At 46.6% G+C, this 24,345-nt stretch overlaps 1 protein-coding gene across 1 annotated transcript in view; it reads left to right on the top strand.

Moving 5' to 3' along the window:
- Nucleotides 1-16,897, top strand: part of LOC122935556 (carbonic anhydrase 9-like) — a 106,119-nt gene extending 89,222 nt beyond the window's left edge. Inside the window, exons 9-12 of the mRNA XM_044291325.1 lie at nt 3,170-3,226; nt 7,447-7,482; nt 16,510-16,603; nt 16,798-16,897. Of these exons, the coding sequence (XP_044147260.1) occupies nt 3,170-3,226; nt 7,447-7,482; nt 16,510-16,603; nt 16,798-16,897 (287 nt within the window). The remainder of the gene's footprint in view (nt 1-3,169; nt 3,227-7,446; nt 7,483-16,509; nt 16,604-16,797) is intronic.
- Nucleotides 16,898-24,345: the final 7,448 nt, after the last annotated feature.

Genomic DNA, 24,345 nt, shown 5'->3' with positions numbered 1-24,345 from the left:
TGCTGTGCCTCTTTTTCTCCACACATAGTGTTGTGTGTTTCTTCCAAACAACTCCACTTTGGTGTCATCTGTCCACAGAATATTTTGCCAGTGCTGCTGTGGAACATCCAGGTGCTCTTGTGCAAACTGTAAAAGTGCAGCAATGTGTTTTTGGACAGCAGTGGCTTCCTCTGTGGTGTCCTCCCATGAAATCCATTCTTGTTTAGTGTTTTACGTATCGTAGATTCGCTAACAGGGATGTCAGCATATGCCAGAGACTTCTGTAAGTCTTTAGCTGACACTCTAGGATTCTTCTTCACCTCATTGAGCAGTCTGCGCTGTGCTCTTGCAGTCATCTTTACAGGACGGCCGCTCCTAGGGAGAGTAGCAGCAGTGCTGGACTTTCTCCATTTATAGACAGTTTGTCTTACCGTGGACTGATGGACAGCAAGGCTTTTGGAGATACTTTTATAACCCTTTCCAGCTTTATGCAAGTCAACAATTCTTCATCGTAGGTCTTCTGAGAGCTCTTTTGTGCGAGGCATCATTCACATCAGGCAATGCTTCTTGTGAAAAGCAAACCCAGAACTGGTGTGTGTTTTATAGGGCAGCTGTAACCAACACCTCCAATCTCATCTCATTGATTGGACTCCAGTTGGCTGACACCGCACTCCAATTAGCTCTTGGAGATGTCATTAGTCTAGGGGTTCACATACTTTCCACCTGCACTGTGAATGTTACATGGTGTGTTCAATAAAAACATGGTAACATTTAACTCTTTGTGTGTTATTAGGATAAGCCGACTGTGATTGTCTGTTGTTGTGACTTAGATGAAGATCAGATCACATTTTATGACCAATTTGTGCAGAAATTCATATCATTCCAAAGGGTTCACATACTTTTTCTTGTAACTGTAATAGTGTAGCGTGGAGAGGCAGTGTACTGTACAGCAGATAATATAATAGTGCAGTGTGTAGAGGCAGTGTACTGTACAGCAGATAATATAATAGTGCAGCATATAGAAGCAGTGTACTATACAGTAGATAATATAATAGTGCAGCGTGTAGAGGCAGTGTACTGTACAGCAGATAATATAATAGTGCAGTGTGTAGAGGCAGTGTACTGTACAGCAGGTAATATAATAGTGCAGCGTGTAGAGGCAGTGTACTGTACAGCAGGTAATATAATAGTGCAGCATGTAGTGGCAGTGTACTGTACAGCAGATAGTATAATAGTGCAGCGTGTAGAGGCAGTGTACTGTACAGCAGATAATATAATAGTGCAGCGTATAGAAGCAGTGTACTATACAGTAGATAATATAATAGTGCAGCGTGTAGAGGCAGTGTACTGTACAGCAGGTAATATAATAGTGCAGCGTGTAGAGGCAGTGTACTGTACAGCAGATAATATAATAGTGCAGTGTGTAGAGGCAGTGTACTGTACAGCAGGTAATATAATAGTGCAGCGTGTAGAGGCAGTGTACTGTACAGCAGGTAATATAATAGTGCAGCGTGTAGAGGCAGTGTACTGTACAGCAGGTAATATAATAGTGCAGTGTGTAGAGGCAGTGTACTGTACAGCAGGTAATATAATAGTGCAGTGTGTAGAGGCAGTGTACTATACAGTAGATAATATAATAATGCAGCGTGTAGAGGCAGTGTACTGTACAGCAGATAATATAATAGTGCAGTGTGTAGAGGCAGTGTACTGTACAGCAGGTAATATAATAGTGCAGCGTGTAGAGGCAGTGTACTGTACAGCAGGTAATATAATAGTGCAGCATATAGAAGCAGTGTACTATACAGCAGATAATATAATAGTGCAGCGTGTAGAGGCAGTGTACTGTACAGCAGATAATATAATAGTGCAGTGTGTAGAGGCAGTGTACTGTACAGCAGGTAATATAATAGTGCAGTGTGTAGAGGCAGTGTACTGTACAGCAGGTAATATAATAGTGCAGCATGTAGAGGCAGTGTACTGTACAGCAGGTAATATAATAGTGCAGTGTGTAGAGGCAGTGTACTGTACAGCAGGTAATATAATAGTGCAGCATGTAGAGGCAGTGTACTGTACAGCAGATAATATAATAGTGCAGCGTGTAGTGGCAGTGTACTGTACAGCAGGTAATATAATAGTGCAGCGTGTAGAGGCAGTGTACTGTACAGCAGATAATATAATAATGCAGCGTATAGAGGCAGTGTACTGTACAGCAGGTAATATAATAGTGCAGCATGTAGTGGCAGTGTACAGTACAGCAGATAATATAATAGTGCAGTGTATAGAGGCAGTGAACTGTACAGCAGATAATATAATAGTGCAGCGTGTAGAGGCAGTGTACTGTACAGCAGATAGTATAATAGTGCAGCGTGTAGAGGCAGTGTACTGTACAGCAGGTAATATAATAGTGCAGCGTGTAGAGGCAGTGTACTGTACAGCAGATAATATAATAGTGCAGTGTGTAGAGGCAGTGTACTGTACAGCAGGTAATATAATAGTGCAGCGTGTAGAGGCAGTGTACTGTACAGCAGGTAATATAATAGTGCAGCGTATAGAAGCAGTGTACTATACAGCAGATAATATAATAGTGCAGCGTGTAGAAGCAGTGTACTGTACAGCAGATAATATAATAGTGCAGTGTGTAGAGGCAGTGTACTGTACAGCAGGTAATATAATAGTGCAGCGTGTAGAGGCAGTGTACTGTACAGCAGGTAATATAATAGTGCAGCATGTAGAGGCAGTGTACTGTACAGCAGGTAATATAATAGTGCAGTGTGTAGAGGCAGTGTACTGTACAGCAGGTAATATAATAGTGCAGCATGTAGAGGCAGTGTACTGTACAGCAGATAATATAATAGTGCAGCGTGTAGTGGCAGTGTACTGTACAGCAGGTAATATAATAGTGCAGCGTGTAGAGGCAGTGTACTGTACAGCAGGTAATATAATAATGCAGCGTATAGAGGCAGTGTACTGTACAGCAGGTAATATAATAGTGCAGCATGTAGTGGCAGTGTACAGTACAGCAGATAATATAATAGTGCAGTGTATAGAGGCAGTGAACTGTACAGCAGATAATATAATAGTGCAGCGTGTAGAGGCAGTGTACTGTACAGCAGATAGTATAATAGTGCAGCGTGTAGAGGCATTTTTTGTATACAATGATAATTTCTCATTTCTTCCCATGATATCACAGCTCCTCCAGCTTCGCCCTCTGACACTGATGATCCCTCATCTCGCAACACTGAGACAGGTATGAAATGTTCTGCATCAGGAACCCCAGACCAGTAGTCACAATATTTATGACATTCAGTGTGTTCCCCATGTGAACAGTAGTGATAAGCGGCACAGGCAATATTTGTTTTGAAGCAGTGTACTGTACAGCAGATAGTATAATTGTGCAGCATGTAGAGGCAGTGTACTGTACAGCAGATAGTATAATAGTGCAGTGTGTAGAGACAGTGTACTGTACAGCAGATAGTATAATTGTGCAGCATGTAGAGGCAGTGTACTGTACAGCAGATAGTATAATAGTGCAGCGTGTAGAGGCAGTGTACTGTACAGCAGATAGTATAATTGTGCAGCATGTAGAGACAGTGTACTGTACAGCAGATAGTATAATTGTGCAGCATGTAGAGACAGTGTACTGTACAGCAGATAGTATAATAGTGCAGTGTGTAGAGACAGTGTACTGTACAGCAGATAGTATAATAGTGCAGCATGTAGAGGCAGTGTACTGTACAGCAGATAGTATAATAGTGCAGTGTGTAGAGACAGTGTACTGTACAGCAGATAGTATAATTGTGCAGCATGTAGAGGCAGTGTACTGTACAGCAGATAGTATAATAGTGCAGCGTGTAGAGGCAGTGTACTGTACAGCAGATAGTATAATTGTGCAGCATGTAGAGGCAGTGTACTGTACAGCAGGTAATATAATAGTGCAGCGTGTAGAGTCAGTGTACTGTACAGCAGATAGTATAATTGTGCAGCATGTAGAGGCAGTGTACTGTACAGCAGGTAATATAATAGTGCAGCGTGTAGAGTCAGTGTACTGTACAGCAGATAGTATAATAGTGCAGTGTGTAGAGGCAGTGTACTGTACAGCAGATAGTATAATAGTGCAGCATGTAGAGGCAGTGTACTGTACAGCAGATAGTATAATAGTGCAGCGTGTAGAGGCAGTGTACTGTACAGCAGGTAATATAATAGTGCAGCAAGTAGAGGCAGTGTACTGTACAGCAGATAGTATAATAGTGCAGCGTGTAGAGGCAGTGTAATGTACAGCAGGTAATATAATAGTGCAGCGTGTAGAGGCAGTGTACTGTACAGCAGATAGTATAATTGTGCAGCATGTAGAGGCAGTGTACTGTACAGCAGATAGTATAATTGTACAGTGTGTAGAGGCAGTGTACTGTACAGCAGGTAATATAATAGTGCAGCATGTAGAGGCAGTGTACTGTACAGCAGATAGTATAATTGTGCAGCATGTAGAGGCAGTGTACTGTACAGCAGATAGTATAATAGTGCAGCATGTAGAGACAGTGTACTGTACAGCAGATAGTATAATTGTGCAGCATGTAGAGGCAGTGTACTGTACAGCAGATAGTATAATAGTGCAGTGTGTAGAGACAGTGTACTGTACAGCAGATAGTTTAATTGTGCAGCATGTAGAGGCAGTGTACTGTACAGCAGATAGTTTAATTGTGCAGCATGTAGAGGCAGTGTACTGTACAGCAGATAGTATAATTGTGCAGCATGTAGAGGCAGTGTACTGTACAGCAGATAGTATAATAGTGCAGTGTGTAGAAGCAGTGTACTGTACAGCAGATAGTATAATTGTACAGTGTGTAGAGGCAGTGTACTGTACAGCAGGTAATATAATTGTACATTTCATGTAAACCGTCCAGTGACCTATATCCAGTGTGTTCCCCAAGTGAACAGTCCAGTGATCTATATCCGTTGTGTGCCCCATGTAAACAGTCCAATGACCTACATCCAGTGTGATCGCCATGTGAACAGTCCAGTGAACTATATCCAGTGTGTAAATACAAACTTCAAGGTGGTGGCTCACTCCAGATGAGATTCTGGAGCAGGTGCTGCTAACCCAAATTGAAGGGACACCCACACTCTATTGGTAATTGCATGTGAAAAGGCTAGACGTGCTCGCCCATAATTCTAGCCTTTTCACATATATCCAGTGTGTGCCCCATGTAAACAGTCCAGTTACCTATATCCTGTGTGTTCCCAATGTGAACAGTTCAGTTACCTATATCCGGTGTGTGCCACATGTGAACAGTCCAATGACCTACATCCAGTGTGATCGCCATGTGAACAGTCCAGTGACCTATATCTAGTGTGTGCCCCTTGTGAGCAGTTCAGTGACCTATATCCAGTGTGATCGCCATGTGAACAGTCCAGTGACTCCAGTCCAGTGACTTGTATCCAATGTGTTCCTCATGTGAACAGTCCAGTGACCTATATCCAGTCTGTGCTCCATGTGAACAGTCCATTGACCTATATTCAGTCTGTGCTCCATGTGAACAGTCCAGTGACCTATATCCAGTCTGTGCTCCATGTGAACAGTCCAGTGACCTATATCCAGTCTGTGCTCCATGTGAACAGTCCAGTGACCTGTATCCGGTGTGTGCTCCATGTGAACAGTCCAGTGACCTATATCCAGTCTGTGTCCCATGTGAACAGTCCAGTGACCTATATTCAGTCTGTGCTCCATGTGAACAGTCCAGTGACCTATATCCAGTCTGTGCTCCATGTGAACAGTCCATTGACCTATATTCAGTCTGTGCTCCATGTGAACAGTCCAGTGACCTATATCCAGTCTGTGCTCCATGTGAACAGTCCAGTGACCTATATCCAGTCTGTGCTCCATGTGAACAGTCCAGTAACCTATATCCGGTGTGTGCTCCATGTGAACAGTCCAGTGACCTATATCCAGTCTGTGTCCCATGTGAACAGTCCAGTGACCTATATCCAGTCTGTGTCCCATGTGAACAGTCCAGTGACCTATATCCAGTCTGTGTCCCATGTGAACCTTCCAGTGACCTATATTCAGTCTGTGCTCCATGTGAACAGTCCAGTGACCTATATCCGGTGTTTGCTCCATGTGAACAGTCCAGTGACCTATATCCAGTGTGCCCAATGTGAACAGTCCAGTGACCTATATCCAGTCTGTGTCCCATGTGAACAGTCCAGTGACCTATATCCAGTCTGTGTCCCATGTGAACAGTCCAGTGACCTATATCCAGTGTGCCCAATGTGAACAGTCCAGTGACCTATATCCAGTCTGTGTCCCATGTGAACAGTCCAGTGACCTATATCCAGTCTGTGTCCCATGTGAACAGTCCAGTGACCTATATCCAGTCTGTGTCCCATGTGAACAGTCCAGTGACCTATATCCAGTCTGTGCTCCATGTGAACAGTCCATTGACCTATATCCAGTCTGTGCTCCATGTGATCAGTCCAGTAACCTATATCCAGTCTGTGTCCCATGTGAACAGTCCAGTGACCTATATTCAGTCTGTGCTCCATGTGATCAGTCCAGTGACCTATATCCAGTCTGTGTCCCATGTGAACAGTCCAGTGACCTATATCCAGTCTGTGCTCCATGTGAACAGTCCATTGACCTATATTCAGTCTGTGCTCCATGTGAACAGTCCAGTGACCTATATCCAGTCTGTGCTCCATGTGAACAGTCCAGTGACCTATATCCAGTCTGTGCTCCATGTGAACAGTCCATTGACCTATATTCAGTCTGTGCTCCATGTGATCAGTCCAGTAACCTATATCCAGTCTGTGCTCCATGTGAACAGTCCAGTGACCTATATCCAGTCTGTGCTCCATGTGAACAGTCCAGTGACCTATATCCAGTCTGTGCTCCATGTGAACAGTCCAGTGACCTATATCCAGTCTGTGCTCCATGTGAACAGTCCAGTGACCTATATCCAGTCTGTGCTCCATGTGAACAGTCCAGTGACCTATATTCAGTCTGTGCTCCATGTGAACAGTTCAGTGACCTATATCCAGTCTGTGCTCCATGTGATCAGTCCAGTAACCTATATCCAGTCTGTGCTCCATGTGAACAGTCCAGTGACCTATATCCAGTCTGTGCTCCATGTGAACAGTCCAGTGACCTATATTCAGTCTGTGCTCCATGTGAACAGTTCAGTGACCTATATTCAGTCTGTGCTCCATGTGAACAGTCCAGTGACCTATATTCAGTCTGTGCTCCATGTGATCAGTCCAGTGACCTATATCCAGTCTGTGCTCCATGTGAACAGTCCAGTGACCTATATCCAGTGCGTGCCCATGTGAACAGTCCAGTGACCTATATCCAGTGTGTGTCTAATGTGAACAGTCCAGTGACCTATATCCAGTCTGTGCTCCATATTGTCAGTCTGTTTTACCTCTTTGATCCCTCCATGTACCCAATGACATTCTGCTTTGTCTCCTGTACAGGTTCTCATGGCCAGCAGCACCCTTCACTGGGAATAGGTAAGTGTGACATACCTCCCAACATTTGAAATGCATAAAGAGGGACAACACGTGCGGCCACAGCAAATTTTTTTATACGAGGCAAACTCCACCAAAAACTAACTATTTACACTCAGTCCCCTTAATGCCCCCAAGTTGTAATTATTTCCATTGTGTTCCATCGCAGTAGTTGTGCCAGTATTGTACCCCTTCACCGTAGTTATGCCCAGTTTTCTGCACCCTCACAGTAGTTATGGCCAGATATGTGCCCTCTTACTAATTATGCCCTGATATGTGCCCCCTTACAGTAGTTATGCCCAGTTATCTGCACCCTCACAGCAGTTTTGACCAGATAAGTGCCCCCTTCACAGCATTTATGCCAAGATATGTGCCCCCAAACAGTAGTTATGACTGGTGATGAGCGGCAGGGGCAATATTCTGATTCGCGATATTAAGCGAATATTTTATATATTCTACATTCTTTCTTTTTACTCCAAAATCGTCAAGGTAATGATCGTGTGATATGTGAATATTACGTCATCAATACAGGCGTGGGTCAAAAACGAACACATAGCACTATAGAATAAAGTGCTATATATTAACTTTTAGAATATTCGTCATTTTTTCCATCTGAACACACGGTTGGCCCAAAAGCAATTTAAGTATGAATCATGACTTCAGATGGCAAAAAATGACGAATATTTAAAAAAACAAATATATAGCACTATGTTTGAAATATTCACGAATTCTCGAAGTTGCGATATTCGAGATAAAAATTTGCTTTTCAAATATTCACATTCAACACTAGTTATGATCAGATATGTGCCCCCTCAGAGTAGTTATATCTAGGGATGAGCGAACTCGAACTGTATAGTTCGGGTTCGTACCGAATTTTGGGGTGTCCGTGACACGGACCCGAACCGGACATTTTCGTAAAAGTCCGGGTTCGGGTTCGGTGTTCGTCGCTTTCTTGGCGCTTTTTGAAAGGCTGCAGAGCAGCCAAACAAGCGTCATACTACTTGCCCCAAGAGGCCGTCACAGCCATGCCTACTATTGGCATGGCTGTGATTGGCCAGAGCACCATGTGACCCAGCCTCTATATAAGCTGGAGTCACGTAGCGCCGCCCGTCACTCTGCTCTGATCAGCATAGGGAGAGGTTGCAGCTGCGACAGTAGGGCGAGATTAGGCAGATTAACTCCTCCAAAGGACTTGATTAACTGATCGATCTGCAGCTGTGGATCATTGAGCTGCTGATCCTCAATTGCTCACTGTTTTTAGGCTGCCCAGACCGTTTGTCAGTCACTTTTTTCTGGGGTGATCGGCGGCCATTTTGTGTCTTGTGGTGCGCCAGCACAAGCTGCCACCAAGTGCATTTAACCCTCAATGGTGTGGTTGTTTTTTGGCTAAAGCCTACATCAGGGTGAAGCTGTCACCAAGTGCATTTAACCAGCAATAGTCTGTTCATTTTTTGGCCATATACTACATCAGGGGCAAGCTGCGCCCGTCACCAAGTGCATTTAACCCTCAGTAGTGTGGTTGGTCAAGCTGTCACACCAAGTGCATTTAACCAGCAATAGTGTGGTTATTTTTTGGCAATATCCCAGTCTAATTCTGTCAGTAAATCCATACCGGTCACCCAGCGCCTAAATACTAGGCCTCAAATTTATATCCCGCTAAATCTCTCGTTACCGCTGTCCTGTTGTGGCTGGGCAAGTTATTTAGTGTCCGTCAAAGCACATTTTTTGTTCTGGGTTGAAATACAATTCCCAATTTAGCAATTTCCTAATTTAGTGGTTCCTGCTATATCAGAGCTATTTGAAATCTATCCCTAAAAGGGTATATAATATTCAAGGTGCACATTGGGTCATTCAGAATAACTTCACACACACGCTACTGTGTATTTCCAAGTCTAATTCTGTCACTAAATCCATACCGGTGACCCAGCGCCTAAATACTAGGCCTCAAATTTATATCCCGCTGAATTTGAATACAATACATTGGGCCAAATAATATTTTTGTTGTTGTGGTGAACGGTAACAATGAGGAAAACATCTAGTAAGGGACGCGGACGTGGACATGGTCGTGGTGGTGTTAGTGGACCCTCTGGTGCTGGGAGAGGACGTGGCCGTTCTGCCACAGCCACACGTCCTAGTGAACCAACTACCTCAGGTCCCAGTAGCCGCCAGAATTTACAGCGATATATGGTGGGGCCCAATGCCGTTCTAAGGATGGTAAGGCCTGAGCAAGTACAGGCATTAGTCAATTGGGTGGCCGACAGTGGATCCAGCACGTTCACATTATCTCCCACCCAGTCTTCTGCAGAAAGCGCACAGATGGCGCCTGAAAACCAACCCCATCAGTCTGTCACATCACCCCCATGCATACCAGGGAAACTGTCTCAGCCTCAAGTTATGCAGCAGTCTCTTATGCTGTTTGAAGACTCCGCTGGCAGGGTTTCCCAAGGGCATCCACCCAGCCCTTCCCCAGCGGTGGAAGACATGGACTGCACTGACGCACAACCACTTATGTTTCCTGATGATGAGGACATGGGAATACCACCTCAGCACGTCTCTGATGATGACGAAACACAGGTGCCAACTGCTGCGTCTTTCTGCAGTGTGCAGACTGAACAGGAGGTCAGGGATCAAGACTGGGTGGAAGACGATGCAGGGGACGATGAGGTCCTAGACCCCACATGGAATGAAGGTCGTGCCACTGACTTTCACAGTTCGGAGGAAGAGGCAGTGGTGAGACCGAGCCAACAGCGTAGCAAAAGAGGGAGCAGTGGGCAAAAGCAGAACACCCGCCGCCAAGAGACTCCGCCTGCTACTGACCACCGCCATCTGGGACCGAGCACCCCAAAGGCAGCTTCAAGGAGTTCCCTGGCATGGCACTTCTTCACCCAATGTGCTGACGACAAGACCCGAGTGGTTTGCACGCTGTGCCATCAGAGCCTGAAGCGAGGCATTAACGTTCTGAACCTGAGCACAACCTGCATGACCAGGCACCTGCATGCAAAGCATGGACTGCAGTGGAGTAAACACCTTAAAACCAAGGAAGTCACTCAGGCTCCCCCTGCTACCTCTTCTGCTGCTGCCGCCTCGGCCTCTTCTGCTGCTGCCGCCTCGGCTTCTTCTGCTGCTGCCGCCTCGGCCTCTTCTGCTGCTGCCGCCTCGGCCTCTTCTGCTGCCGCTGCCTCGGCCTCTTCCTCCGCCTCTGGAGGAACGTTGGCACCTGCCGCCCAGCAAACAGAGGATGAACCACCAACACCACCACCACCTCCGTCACCAAGCGTCTCAACCATGTTACACGGCAGCGTTCAGCTCTCCATCTCACAAACATTTGAGAGAAAGCGTAAATTCCCACCTAGCCGCCCTCGATCCCTGGCCCTGAATGCCAGCATTTCTAAACTACTGGCCTATGAAATGCTGTCATTCAGGCTGGTGGACACAGACAGCTTCAAACAGCTCATGTCGCTTGCTGTCCCACAGTATGTTGTTCCCAGCCGCCACTACTTCTCCAAGAGAGCCGTGCCTTCCCTGCACAACCAAGTATCCGATAAAATCAAGTGTGCACTGTGCAACGCCATCTGTAGCAAGGTCCACCTAACCACAGATACGTGGACCAGTAAGCACGGCCAGGGACGCTATATCTCCCTAACTGCACACTGGGTAAATGTAGTGGCGGCTGGGCCCCAGGCGGAGAGCTGTTTCGCGCACGTCCTTCCGCCGCCAAGGATCGCAGGGCAACATTCTTTGCCTCCTGTTGCCACCTCCTCCTTCTCGGCTTCCTCCTCCTCTTCTTCCACCTGCTCATCCAGTCAGCCACACACCTTCACCACCAACTTCAGCACAGCCCGGGGTAAACGTCAGCAGGCCATTCTGAAACTCATATGTTTGGGGGACAGGCCCCACACCGCACAGGAGTTGTGGCGGGGTATAGAACAACAGACCGACGAGTGGTTGCTGCCGGTGAGCCTCAAGCCCGGCCTGGTGGTGTGCGATAATGGGCGAAATCTCGTTGCAGCTCTGGGACTAGCCGGTCTGACGCACATCCCTTGCTTGGCGCATGTGCTGAATTTGGTGGTGCAGAAGTTCATTCACAACTACCCCGACATGTCAGAGCTGCTGCATAAAGTGCGGGCCGTCTGTTCACGCTTCCGGCGTTCACATCCTGCCGCTGCTCGCCTGTCTGCGCTACAGCGTAACTTCGGCCTTCCCGCTCACCGCCTCATATGCGACGTGCCCACCAGGTGGAACTCCACCTTGCACATGCTGGACAGACTGTGCGAGCAGCAGCAGGCCATAGTGGAGTTTCAGCTGCAGCACGCACGGGTCAGTCGCACTACAGAACAGCACCACTTCACCACCAATGACTGGGCCTCCATGCCAGACCTGTGTGCCCTGTTGCGCTGTTTCGAATACTCCACCAACATGGCCAGTGGCGATGACACCTTTATCAGCGTTACAATACCACTTCTATGTCTCCTTGAGAAAACACTTAGGGCGATGATGGAAGAGGAGGTGGCCCAGGAGGAGGAGGAGGAGGAAGAGGGGTCATTTTTAGCACTTTCAGGCCAGTCTCTTAGAAGTGACTCAGAGGGAGGTTTTTGGCAACAGCAGAGGCCAGGTACAAATGTGGCCAGCCAGGGCCCACTACTGGAGGACGAGGAGGAGGTGGAGGAGGATGAGGATGAAGCATGGTCACAGCGGGGTGGCACCCAACGCAGCTCGGGTCCATCACTGGTGCGTGGCTGGGGGGAAACGCAGGACGATGACGATACGCCTCCCACAGAGGACAGCTTGTCCTTACCCCTGGGCAGCCTGGCACACATGAGCGACTACATGCTGCAGTGCCTGCGCAACGACAGCAGAGTTGCCCACATTTTAACCTGTGCGGACTACTGGGTTGCCACCCTGCTGGATCCACGCTACAAAGACAATGTGCCCACCTTACTTCCTGCACTGGAGCATGATAGGAAGATGCGCGAGTACAAGCGCACGTTGGTAGACGCGCTACTGAGAGCATTCCCAAATGTGACAGGGGAACAAGTGGAAGCCAAAGGCCAAGGCAGAGGAGGAGCAAGAGGTCGCCAAGGCAGCTGTGTCACGGCCAGCTCCTCTGAGGGCAGGGTTAGCATGGCAGAGATGTGGAAAAGTTTTGTCAACACGCCACGGCTAACTGCACCACCACCTGATACGCAACGTGTTAGCAGGAGGCAACATTTCACTAACATGGTGGAACAGTACGTGTGCACACCCCTCCACGTACTGACTGATGGTTCGGCCCCATTCAACTTCTGGGTCTCAAAATTGTCCACGTGGCCAGAGCTAGCCTTTTATGCCTTGGAGGTGCTGGCCTGCCCGGCGGCCAGCGTTTTGTCTAAACGTGTATTCAGCACGGCAGGGGGCGTCATTACAGACAAACGCAGCCGCCTGTCTACAGCCAATGTGGACAAGCTGACGTTCATAAAAATGAACCAGGCATGGATCCCACAGGATCTGTCCGTCCCTTGTCCAGATTAGACATTAACTACCTCCCCCTAACCATATATTATTGGACTCCAGGGCACTTCCTCATTCAATCCTATTTTTATTTTCATTTTACCATTATATTGCGAGGCTACCCAAAGTTGAATGAACCTCTCCTCTGTCTGGGTGCCGGGGCCTAAATATATGACAATGGACTGTTGCAGTGGTGGGTGACGTGAAGCCTGATTCTCTGCTATGACATGCAGACTGATTCTCTGCTGACATGAAGCCAGATTCTCTGTTACGGGACCTCTCTCCTCTGCCTGGGTGCTGGGCCTAAATATATGCCAATGGACTGTTGCAGTGGTGGGTGACGTGAAGCCTGATTCTCTGCTATGACATGAAGACTGATTCTCTGTTACGGGACCTCTCTCCTCTGCCTGGGTGCTGGGCCTAAATTTATGACAATGGACTGTTGCAGTGGTGGGTGACTTAAAGCATGATTCTATGCTATGACATGAAGACTGATTCTCTGCTGACATGAAGCCAGATTCTCTGTTACGGGACCTCTCTCCTCTGCCTGGGTGCTGGGCCTAAATATCTGACAATGGACTGTTGCATTGGTGGCTGACGTGAAGCCTGATTCTCTGCTATGACATGCAGACTGATTCTCTGCTGACATGAAGCCAGATTCTCTGTTATGGGACCTCTCTCCTCTGCCTGGGTGCTGGGCCTAAATTTATGAATATGGACTCTTACAGTGGTGGGTGACGGGAAGCCTGATTCTGTGCTATGACATGCAGACTAATTCTCTGCTGACATGAAGTCAGATTGTCTGTTACGGGACCTCTCTCCTCTGCCTGGGTGCCGGGGCCTAAATATCTGAGAATGGACTGTTCCAGTGGTGGGTGACGGGAAGCCAGATTCTCTGCTATGGGACCTCTCTCCAATTGATATTGGTTAATTTTTATTTATTTAATTTTTATTTTTATTCATTTCCCTATCCACATTTGTTTGCAGGGGATTTACCTACATGTTGCTGCCTTTTGCAGCCCTCTAGCCCTTTCCTGGGCTGTTTTACAGCCGTTTTAGTGCCGAAAAGTTTGGGTCCCCATTGACTTCAATGGGGTTCGGGTTCGGGACGAAGTACGGATCGGGTTCGGATCCCGAACCCGAACATTTTCGGGAAGTTCGGCCGAACTTCTCGAACCCGAACAACCAGGTGTTCGCTCAACTCTAGTTATATCCCAATAAGTTCACCCTTCACAGTAATCATGGCCAGATATGTGCTTCTCACAGTAGTTATGCCCAGATATGTCCCCTTCACATTAGTCATGGCCAGATATGTCTCCCTTCACAGTATTACACCCAGATATATGCCCCCTTCACAGTAGGTACACCCATATATGCGCCCCCACAGTAGTTAATCCAGATATGTGCCCCTTCACAGTAGTTATACCCAGATATGTGCCCCTTCACAGTAAATCAAGGAATGTGGGCAGCACCACTATCCGAATAGTACGGACGGAGTGCCAGCGGCTGAGTCGGCGATCCACCTCCAAACGGTATAGAAAAAATGAACTCCGCGGCACATCCAAGTCGTGAAGAAGTAAAAGAAATTTTAATCACCAAACATGCGACGTTTCAATCCTCTCAATGGGATTTTTCTCAAGCAATGCCATTGCTTGAGAAAAATCCCATTGAGAGGATTGAAACGTCGCATGTTTGGTGATTCAAATTTCTTTTACCCCTTCACAGTAGTTATGGCCACATATGTGCCCCTTATAGTATTACACCCAGATATGTGCCCCTCACAGTAGTTTATCCAGATATGTGCCGCCTTCACAATAGTTATGGCCATATATGTGCCCCCCCTCACAGTACTTACACCCATATATGTGCCCCTCACAGTAGTTATACCCAGATATGTGCCCCCTCACAGTAGTTATGCACAGATATGTGCCCCCTCACAGTAGTTATGCACAGATATGTGCCCCCTCACAATAGTTATGCCCAGATATGTGCCTCTTCATAGTATTATACCCAGATATGAGCCCCTCACAGTAGTTATACCCAGATATGTGCCCCTTCACAGTAGTTATGGCCACATATGTGCCCCTTATAGTATTACACCCAGATATGTGCCCCCCTCACAGTAGTTTATCCAGATATGTGCCCCTTCACAGTAGTTATGGCCATATATGTGCCCCCCCTCACAGTACTTACACCCATATATGTGCCCCTCACAGTAGTTTATCCAGATATGTGCCCCCTCACAGTAGTTATGCACAGATATGTGCCCCCTCACAATAGTTATGCCCAGATATGTGTCTCTTCATAGTATTATACCCAGATATGTGCCCCTCACAGTTGTTTATCCAGATATGTGCCCCCTCACGGTAGTTATGCACAGATATGTGCCCCCTCACAGTAGTTATGCACAGATATGTGCCCCCTCACAGTAGTTATGCACAGATATGTGCCCCCTCACAGTAGTTATGCACAGATATGTGCCCCCTCACAGTAGTTATGCACAGATATGTGCCCCCTCACAGTAGTTATGCACAGATATGTGCCCCCTCACAGTAGTTATGCACAGATATGTGCCCCCTCACAGTAGTTATGCACAGATATGTGCCCCCTCACAGTAGTTATGCACAGATATGTGCCCCCTCACAGTAGTTATGCACAGATATGTGCCCCCTCACAGTAGTTATGCACATATATGTGCCCCCTCACAGTAGTTATGCACAGATATGTGCCCCCTCACAGTAGTTATGCACAGATATGTGCCCCCTCACAGTAGTTATGCACAGATATGTGCCCCCTCACAGTAGTTATGCACAGATATGTGCCCCCTCACAATAGTTATGCCCAGATATGTGCCTCTTCATAGTATTATACCCAGATATGAGCCCCTCACAGTAGTTATACCCAGATATGTGCCCCTTCACAGTAGTTATGGCCACATATGTGCCCCTTATAGTATTACACCCAGATATGTGCCCCCCTCACAGTAGTTTATCCAGATATGTGCCCCCTTCACAGTAGTTATGGCCATATATGTGCCCCCCCCTCACAGTACTTACACCCATATATGTGCCCCTCACAGTAGTTATACCCAGATATGTGCCCCATCACAGTAGTTATGCCCAGATATGTGCCTCTTCATAGTATTATACCCAGATATGTGCCCCTCACAGTTGTTTATCCAGATATGTGCCCCTCACAGTAGTTATGCACAGATATGTGTCCCCTTCACAGTAGTTATGGCCACATATGTGCCCCTTCATAGTATTACACCCAGATTTGTGCCCCCTCACAGTAGTTACGCCCATATATGTGCCCCCTTTACAGTAGTTACACCCATATATGTGCCCCTCACAGTAGTTACACCCATATATGTGCCCCTTCACATTAGTTATAACCAGATGTACCCTGTTCATAGTAGCGATGCCCAGTTATTTGCCCCCTCACATACCTCAGCTGTTCCGGGTCTGCCTTGCTGGATCCGGACAGTCGGGAGGTAGGGTGATGACCCTGATTGAAAGCTGCTGACATTCCCTCTCCCTACAGGCGACATGCTGGCCATTATATTTGGCATCCTCTTTGGTCTCACAGCCATGGCATTCTACATATATGTGAGGAAGAGCCGCAAAAGAAACCACAGGTAAGTGCACAGAGAGGACAACTGCCTGAGGACCACCCTGCGAGTGCAGCAGACAGGGGGGTCTGAGAATTTTACAACTAAGTCAATGGGTAGAGAATGAACCTAAAGAGATGACACCCATTATACAGATAGACTCAGCAGTGAGGAAACAGGACTTGACCCTGGACTGAGGGCCCGTCCATAATGCCTTGCAGTCAGACAGCCCATCAGGAGGGGGGATACTGGCTCGTCCATCAGGCTGCGCACTCCTCAGAGACCCGAAATCAGAAGGGGCCCGTCCGGGAAGAGGACTGAAAGATTGTATTGTCAGGGCCCCCTTATGGGTATTCTACAATGACTTAATATACACAGACAGTATATACAGTGACAGTATAAATAGTGATAGTACATACAGTGACAGTATATATGGTGGCAGTATATACAGAGACATTATATACAGTGACAGTATATGTAGTGACATGATATACAGAGACACAATTTACAGAGACAGTATACACTGATACATTATATATAGTGATATTATATACAGTGACAGTATATACAGTGACATATATAGAGACTATATATATATATATATGTAACGGCACCGTTTCAGCAGACAAGGGGTTAAAATCCGTTCAGGTGATATGCCCCTTTCTGAGAGACAGGCACAGCTACTGCAGAACACCAAACTCCCGAACTGGATACAAAATAGCACTCCAAACTGGAACCTCGCAAATAGCTGCCAGCAGACGAACAGGAAAAGCGTACAGTCAGCTTACACTCCTGGCAATCAGTCTCCAACAGCATACAGGGAATCCCCCCAATAACGAGACAAGACTCCGTGTTGAGGGTCAAGCAGTGCTCTGATGTGCTGGCACACCCAGCCTGGTTTTTATTACAGTTTTGCAAATACAGAACAGATACAACACATCCCCACAATGCATCATGGTTTCCTCCTCTCTGTCCCAGAGACAACCAAGGGCAATCCAATTATCTCTCAGGACAAAGGGAGATCGCCAATACACATGTGGAGACAACAGGACAGACATCACCATTTAAACACACAATGGGACAATAGAAACACCCACACAAAGTCCTCCCCTCTGCCGATGATGATTATTGAACACAAGGGCGAATATAATTATCAAAGGCAGTAAAATACAGTTTTATAAAACATATCACAGGAACCCCAAAACATGCAATAACCCCATAACCAATATATCCTCGGAACCGGGGGATCTGGGTGAACCACACGTCCAAAATTCACCCACATCCGTTCAGTAGTTTGGAAGATATAGTTTTATGCCAGTTACACCGAAAATATACAAGTTATACAGAAAATAGTCACTAATAAATGTGTCCCCTGTTTGGTAGTTTCACACTACTGAATGATGTCTCTGTGCACCAAATACAGGCAAGATAGCACCGTGTGGGAAAGTCAGAACAGTGTCTGTGAGTTACAATGGCCGCCATCTATTGTTCTCACCATGTGCTTCATCCAAGCAAGTAAGGCAAAGGATGCAATCCAGGGACAGAGGGCTCCGTCCCAAGTGCCTTAAGACCCAATAACTTAAGGGACCATAATCCCAGGGCAGGAGGCTGTAAACAGCCCCCTCCAAAACACAGTGGCGAGGTTGGTTTCGCCACAATGACATTATGCACAGTTACTGTATATAGAGTGACATATATGGAGACTATATATAGTGATATTATACACTGTTACTTTATATACAATGACAGTATATACAGAGAGATTTATTGCCAAATAGAAAATAACTAACCCTAAAATGTTCTTAAATTATATAAATGGTAAAGTATCTGAAGGTGTCGGCCTCTACAGAGTGTTGAGGGGGGAGTCGCAGAGAGCGACGAGGAGAAAGCAAAGCTGTAAAATATTTTTTTCCTGCAATGTGTTCACTGAGGAAAATAAACTGTCAGATGATATGCAGAATGTAAAAGTAAATTCCCTATTAAAAGTGCCCTGTCTGACCCAGGAAGAAGTACAACAGCGACTTAAAATAGACAAATCACCAGGACCAGATGGCATACACAAGATTCCTACACTGTTCACCTGATTTGGATGTAAATACCTCAGATTACAGCTGACAGTCTGCAGGTACAGCTGACAGTCTGCAGGTACAGCTGACAGTCTGCAGGTACAGCTGACAGTCTGCAGGTACAGCTGACAGTCTGCAGTTAAAGCACATCTTGTTCGTTTCATTTCAAATCCATTGTGGTGGTGTATACAGCCAAAAATGTTACATTGTGTCCATGTCCAAATATTTATGGACCTGACTGTATATTACAGCATACATATATGCTACAGAGAACAGTATACTGTGTATATACTACAGAGGACAGTATACTGTGTGTGTGTGTGTGTATGTGTGTGTATATATATATATATATATATATATTTTACAAAGGACAGTATTCTGTATATATACTACAGAGGACAGTATACGGCTACAGATGGATTGGGCAGAGAAGTGGCAGATGAGGTTTAACACTGATAAATGTAAGGTTATGCACATGGGAAGGAAAAATACACATCACCCGTACATACTACTTGTCACCAATACCGATGGATGAACATCGGGACGTTTCGCGAAGGCGGGCCCCATTCACTTTAATAGTAGACGAACCTGAAAAACCTTCAGGTCATATTTGCAGCCACCAAATACTTAGTAGAAGTACACAAATAGTCCCACAACATGGACAGTGACATACCAGAGGGAGATCAATGGCAAAAATTCCCACAAAAAATGAATTTTAATCAGGGGCCAGTTTTATGCGTCTTAAAGGGAAACTCTCAAAAATGTGCCCTACTGGAGCCTAGAAAAATGTTATATTAGGCCACGGGAGTATGGGCCCCAAAAATTTGGCATTTTCTGGACAGAAAAGAACAAGCGATTATGTGGCTGGAGGTACATTAGGTGGTCACTGGCTAAAAATGTTACTGCAGGCCAGTACAGGCCCCAAAAATGTGGCATTCACTTGACAGAAAAGGCCTAGTTTGCCGCTGTATATACACAAGACAAGGACCATTCTTTGTTCTTCGTGGTGGCGGATATGTGTGGGCTGGCATGAGAAAATTCAATTAAACGTGGTCGGCACAGGTGTTGAATTCCTCCGAGATCCATGCCTCATTTATTTAAAAAAATTTGAGGTAGTCCACACTGTCGTGAGCTAGACGAGTGCACTTATCGGTCACGATCCCCCCAGCTGCGCTGAAGGTCCTTTCGGACAGGACACTCGAGTAGGGGCAAGCCAAGAGTTCCATGGAAAATTGTGCCAGCTCTGGCCACAGGTCAAGCCTGCACACCCGGTAGTCCAGGGGTGCCTCGCTTCTCAGAGCGTCCACATTGGCCGTTTACCCGATGTAGTTGGACACCTGTCGGTCTAGTTGTTCCCTGAGGCTGTATCCGGAGAGTGGCTGTCGATGGGTTGGTTGCAAGAATGATCTCATATGCGAAGTGACCAACACATTTTCAAACCGCCCACTTCTTGCAGGCACGGTAGGATTGGTACCTGCACCTGTTTCGCTGTGGGTGGAAATTCCTCTGCCAGTTCCCACAACAGCAGAATGCAGCATCTCTCGCAGAAAGGCCTGGAAATGCTACATTCTGCCAGCCCTCTGTGATACTATGTCTAAGGTCTAAGTACGTTGCCACCCAGTAATGTTCCTTGCCCTTCATGCTTTTTATACGGGGGTCCCTCTTCAAACACTGGAGCATGAAGTCCCCTATTTGCACTAAATTGGAAGTGGTGGAGCGCCCTGGCTCCTACTCATCATCAAGTATAATGTCGTCCTAGTTTTCCTCGCCCCAGCCATGGACAACACCAGGGATCCCGGAAAAGTTTAAACCCTGCTCTTCTTGGTCCTCCTCCCCCAGTCACCATCCTCCTCTGACTCTTCCTCAGACTCCTGCTGACTTGTCTCAGATGGAGTAGCCCCCCGGGAATTGCGACTTCCTCATCTTCCTGCTCCTGCTTCTCGACGGCTTGATCAATGACACTATGCAATGCACGCTCCAGAAAGAAGGTGTAAGGTACGATGTCACTGATGGCGCCCTGGCTGCGACTGACCAGTTTGGTGATCTCATCAAATGGCCGCAGAAGTCTGAATGTGTCGTGCATGATCAGCCACTGGTGCGGTGATAAAAAAACCAAGCTCCCCAGAACCTGTCCTGCTGCAGAGTTCGTACAGGTAGTCGTTAACTGCACCTTTCTGCTGGAGCAGCCTATCAAGCATATACAAGGTGGAGTTCCAGAGCGTTGGGCTGTCACCAAACAGACATCTGACGGGCAGGTGGTGTCGCTGCTGAATGTCAGCAAGGCGAGCCATGGCCATGGCCATGTAAGACCATGTAAGAGATTTTTCTGGCCTGCCGCAAGACGTCCTAGACCCTGGGGTATTTGGCAACGAATCTCTGCACAACTAAGTTCAAAACGTGTGCCATGCACGGCACGTGTGTCATTTTGCCCTGTTTCATTCCGCTCAGCAGATTGGCACCGTTGTCGCACACCACTTTACCAACTGTCAAATTGAGCGGGGTTAGCCACCTATTGGCCTGTGAACGCAGTGCAGGACCGGTGTGGCTCTTGGCTTCCATGCAAAACAGTCGCAGCACAGCATGGCAATGTCTTACCTGGCATGTCAAATAGGTTCTGGGAAGTTTGGGGGGTGCAGTGGAAGAGGCGGTAGCAGTGGAAAAGGAGGAGTCAGCCGAGGAGGAGAGGGAGGATGGAGTAGGAGGAGGAGAAGAGGCAGGCCTGCATGCAATCCGTGGCAGTAACAACAAATCCACACGGTATGTGCTGCAAAAATACGGTCAAATGTCATGCCCTGCTCAGGTTATGTGCGGAGGTCTGCCAGGTCAGCAACACGTGTGTAGCTTTTTGTTTTGAAGTTGAGCTGTATCCGCCTCTCTTCAGGTGCACTGGGTGGGGTCGTTGTTATGAGTTAAAATTACGCCCATTCCCAGTGTCCTGTGCGGGTTATAGCTTCTGTCTTGCTTAGAGGAAGGAAGGATTTTCTGTTCCTTCTCAGTAACAAGATAAGTTGGTTTTGTTTTTCTTGTGGTTTTCTGTCTAGGCTGTTAGAGAGACGCCTGCCCCCTCCAGGTCTTGAGGAAGCAGGCTGTCTCTTTCCCCCTTTCACCATCTTAGGGATTCTAGGGAATCTTCAGCCTAGGCACGGGGACACGTTTTATTCCTACCTTTACGGTCTGAACGTGGGCATAGAAGTCTAGGGAGAGCTGGTAGGGATTTGTCAGGAGGTGACCTCTATCCCCAGCTTCTTGCCTAGACACTTGTTTGGTTGTCTTCTTTGTATCTTGTATCCTGTCCAGCATGACACTGAACATACTGAATGACCAGGTTATTCCATCAATGGATTTGTTCATTCCTGATGGCACGGGCATATTCCAAGATGACAATGCCAGGATTCATCGCGCCCAAATTGTGAAAGAGAGGTTCAGGGAGCATGAGACATTTTCACACATGGATCGGCCACCACAGAGTCCAGACCTTAGCCCCATTGAGAATCTTTGGGATGTGTTGGAGAAGGCTTTGCGCAGCGGTTAGACTCTACCATCATCAATACAAGACCTTGGTTAAAAATGAATGCTACACTGGATGAAATACATCTTGTGACATTGCAGAAGCTTATCGAAACAATGCTACAGCGAATGCGTGCCGTAATCAAAGCTAAAGACGGTCCAACGAAATATTGGAGTGGTTTTTTTTTTTGGGTGGCGACTTTTTTTGGGGACAGGCAGTGTATCAAAGGGAAGTAACACTTAACTCCTGCAATAAATGGACGATCAGGAACTCAGAAGAGGACCATACACCAGCACTTCCAATACCAAACTGAAGCTATCAACCGCATAGCATGATGGGTGAAGCCAGACTAAATAGGGGAGTTGGAATGACCACTAAGCTACACCTGAGACAAGAGGTGTGTGGTCATTACCAGCAACAACACTGAAACCAAAGAGGCTGTCAGATCACATGACGTGCAGCCAGTCTCATAGATCCTCCGACACCTGTCACGTTGCAGACCGTGACAGTACCTCCTCTTCTACAGGTGGCCTCCAGACACCAAAGATCGACTTTATCCGGATGAGCTCTGAGAAAGGCTTTCACCAGCCGACTAGCATTAACGTTGGCTGCTGGAACCCACATCCTCTTCTCTGGTCCATAACCCTTCCAGTAAACGAGGTACTGAAGGGATCTATGGAGAACTCGGGAGTCCACTATTCTGGCGATCTGAAATTCCAGATTACTGTCCACCATGACAGGAGCAGGAGGCAAGGAGGACAATTCAACAGATTCGACATATCTCTTCAACAACGACTTATGGAACACATCATGAATCTTCAAAGCCTGAGGAAGTTCAAGACGAAAGGGTACCGTTTTAAAAATGGCAGTAATTTTATATGGACTAATAAACCTTGGGACCAACTTCCAAGAAATTACTTTCAACTTAAAGGGAACCTGTCGCCTCCGAAAACCATCCCAAGCGGCCAGCAGTACCTGTGTGTAGCCAGCAGTGTGTTTCTGATGATGCCTTTCTTCCTGAAGGCAGATGCAGCAAAAGTACTGAAAACTTTATTTTATCCCCTGCCCGGCGCGTCTCTACACATGCTTGAAGTCAAGAAGGCAGCGGCCTCCTCGCTTCAAGTCATGGTAACCACCAGCGCTTATGCAGAGAGTTCGGCTGCCTTTGCCGAACAGTTGGCTGGCGGCTTGGGATGGTTTTGAGAGGTGACAGGTTCCCTTTAATGTATCTTGTGGACAGCCACACATGACCTAGGATTGAAGGCCATAGCAAACACATTAAGCAACGACCCACTATTACCAAAATCCCAGAGGGAGTTTATACTTAGAGCCATTGAATTCATACTCCACCACAATTATTTTACATGTAACGAAACCTTCTACATCCAAGTCAAAGGTACGGCGATGGGAACAAAGTTTGCCCCATCGTATGCCAATCTGTTTATGGGGGTCTTCGAAGAAACATTTTCTGTATCGTCACATCCCAGAGTAAAGTTCTATCGTCGCTACATCGACGATATTATTCTTGTATGGCAGGAAGGGACACGTGAATGAATTTATCAAATCACTTAACTTTAATAACTGGAATCTATCTTTCAGTCTTGAACATAACCCAACCGAAACAGTATTCCTAGATTTACAGCTCACAGCTCACAACAAAAAGATTTTAACTAAAACACATTTTAAAAGTTTCGATGCCAACAGTTATTAGGATTATAATAGCTGCCACCATCAAAAATGGAACCCAAACCTACCCTATAGTCAAATGAAGACAATAAGAAGAAACTGTTCTGACGATAAAGAGATGAGAGGCCAAATCCACATTTAAAAAAACTGATTTAAAGACAAGGGTTACCCCCATAAACTTTTAGAACAATCCATGAAAAGAATCTCCCAAGTCTCCCAAAAAGAGAGTTTACTATCCCGTAAAGACACTAAGAAAGTAGACGTTGAGGATAATTCACAGAAAGAAACTCATCAACTGAGCACGATTACCGATTACCAGGTTTAATCCGCAACACACCAAGAGTAGAACCATCCTCGCTTGACACTGGACTGTTCTACTAAAGGATCCAATTCTGGGTAAAACATCCCTCATGCTCCTAGGGTCATTTTCCGTAGAGCCAAAACACTAAAACAATTATTGGCCCTCTCATGTCTGAAATTCAATCCCTTGTTCAAAGATGTCGGACGGC

Source organism: Bufo gargarizans, chromosome 4 (assembly GCF_014858855.1).
Source record: "Bufo gargarizans isolate SCDJY-AF-19 chromosome 4, ASM1485885v1, whole genome shotgun sequence".
In the NCBI taxonomy this organism is placed as follows: domain Eukaryota; kingdom Metazoa; phylum Chordata; class Amphibia; order Anura; family Bufonidae; genus Bufo; species Bufo gargarizans.
This window is presented reverse-complemented; position numbering and strand designations above follow the sequence as displayed.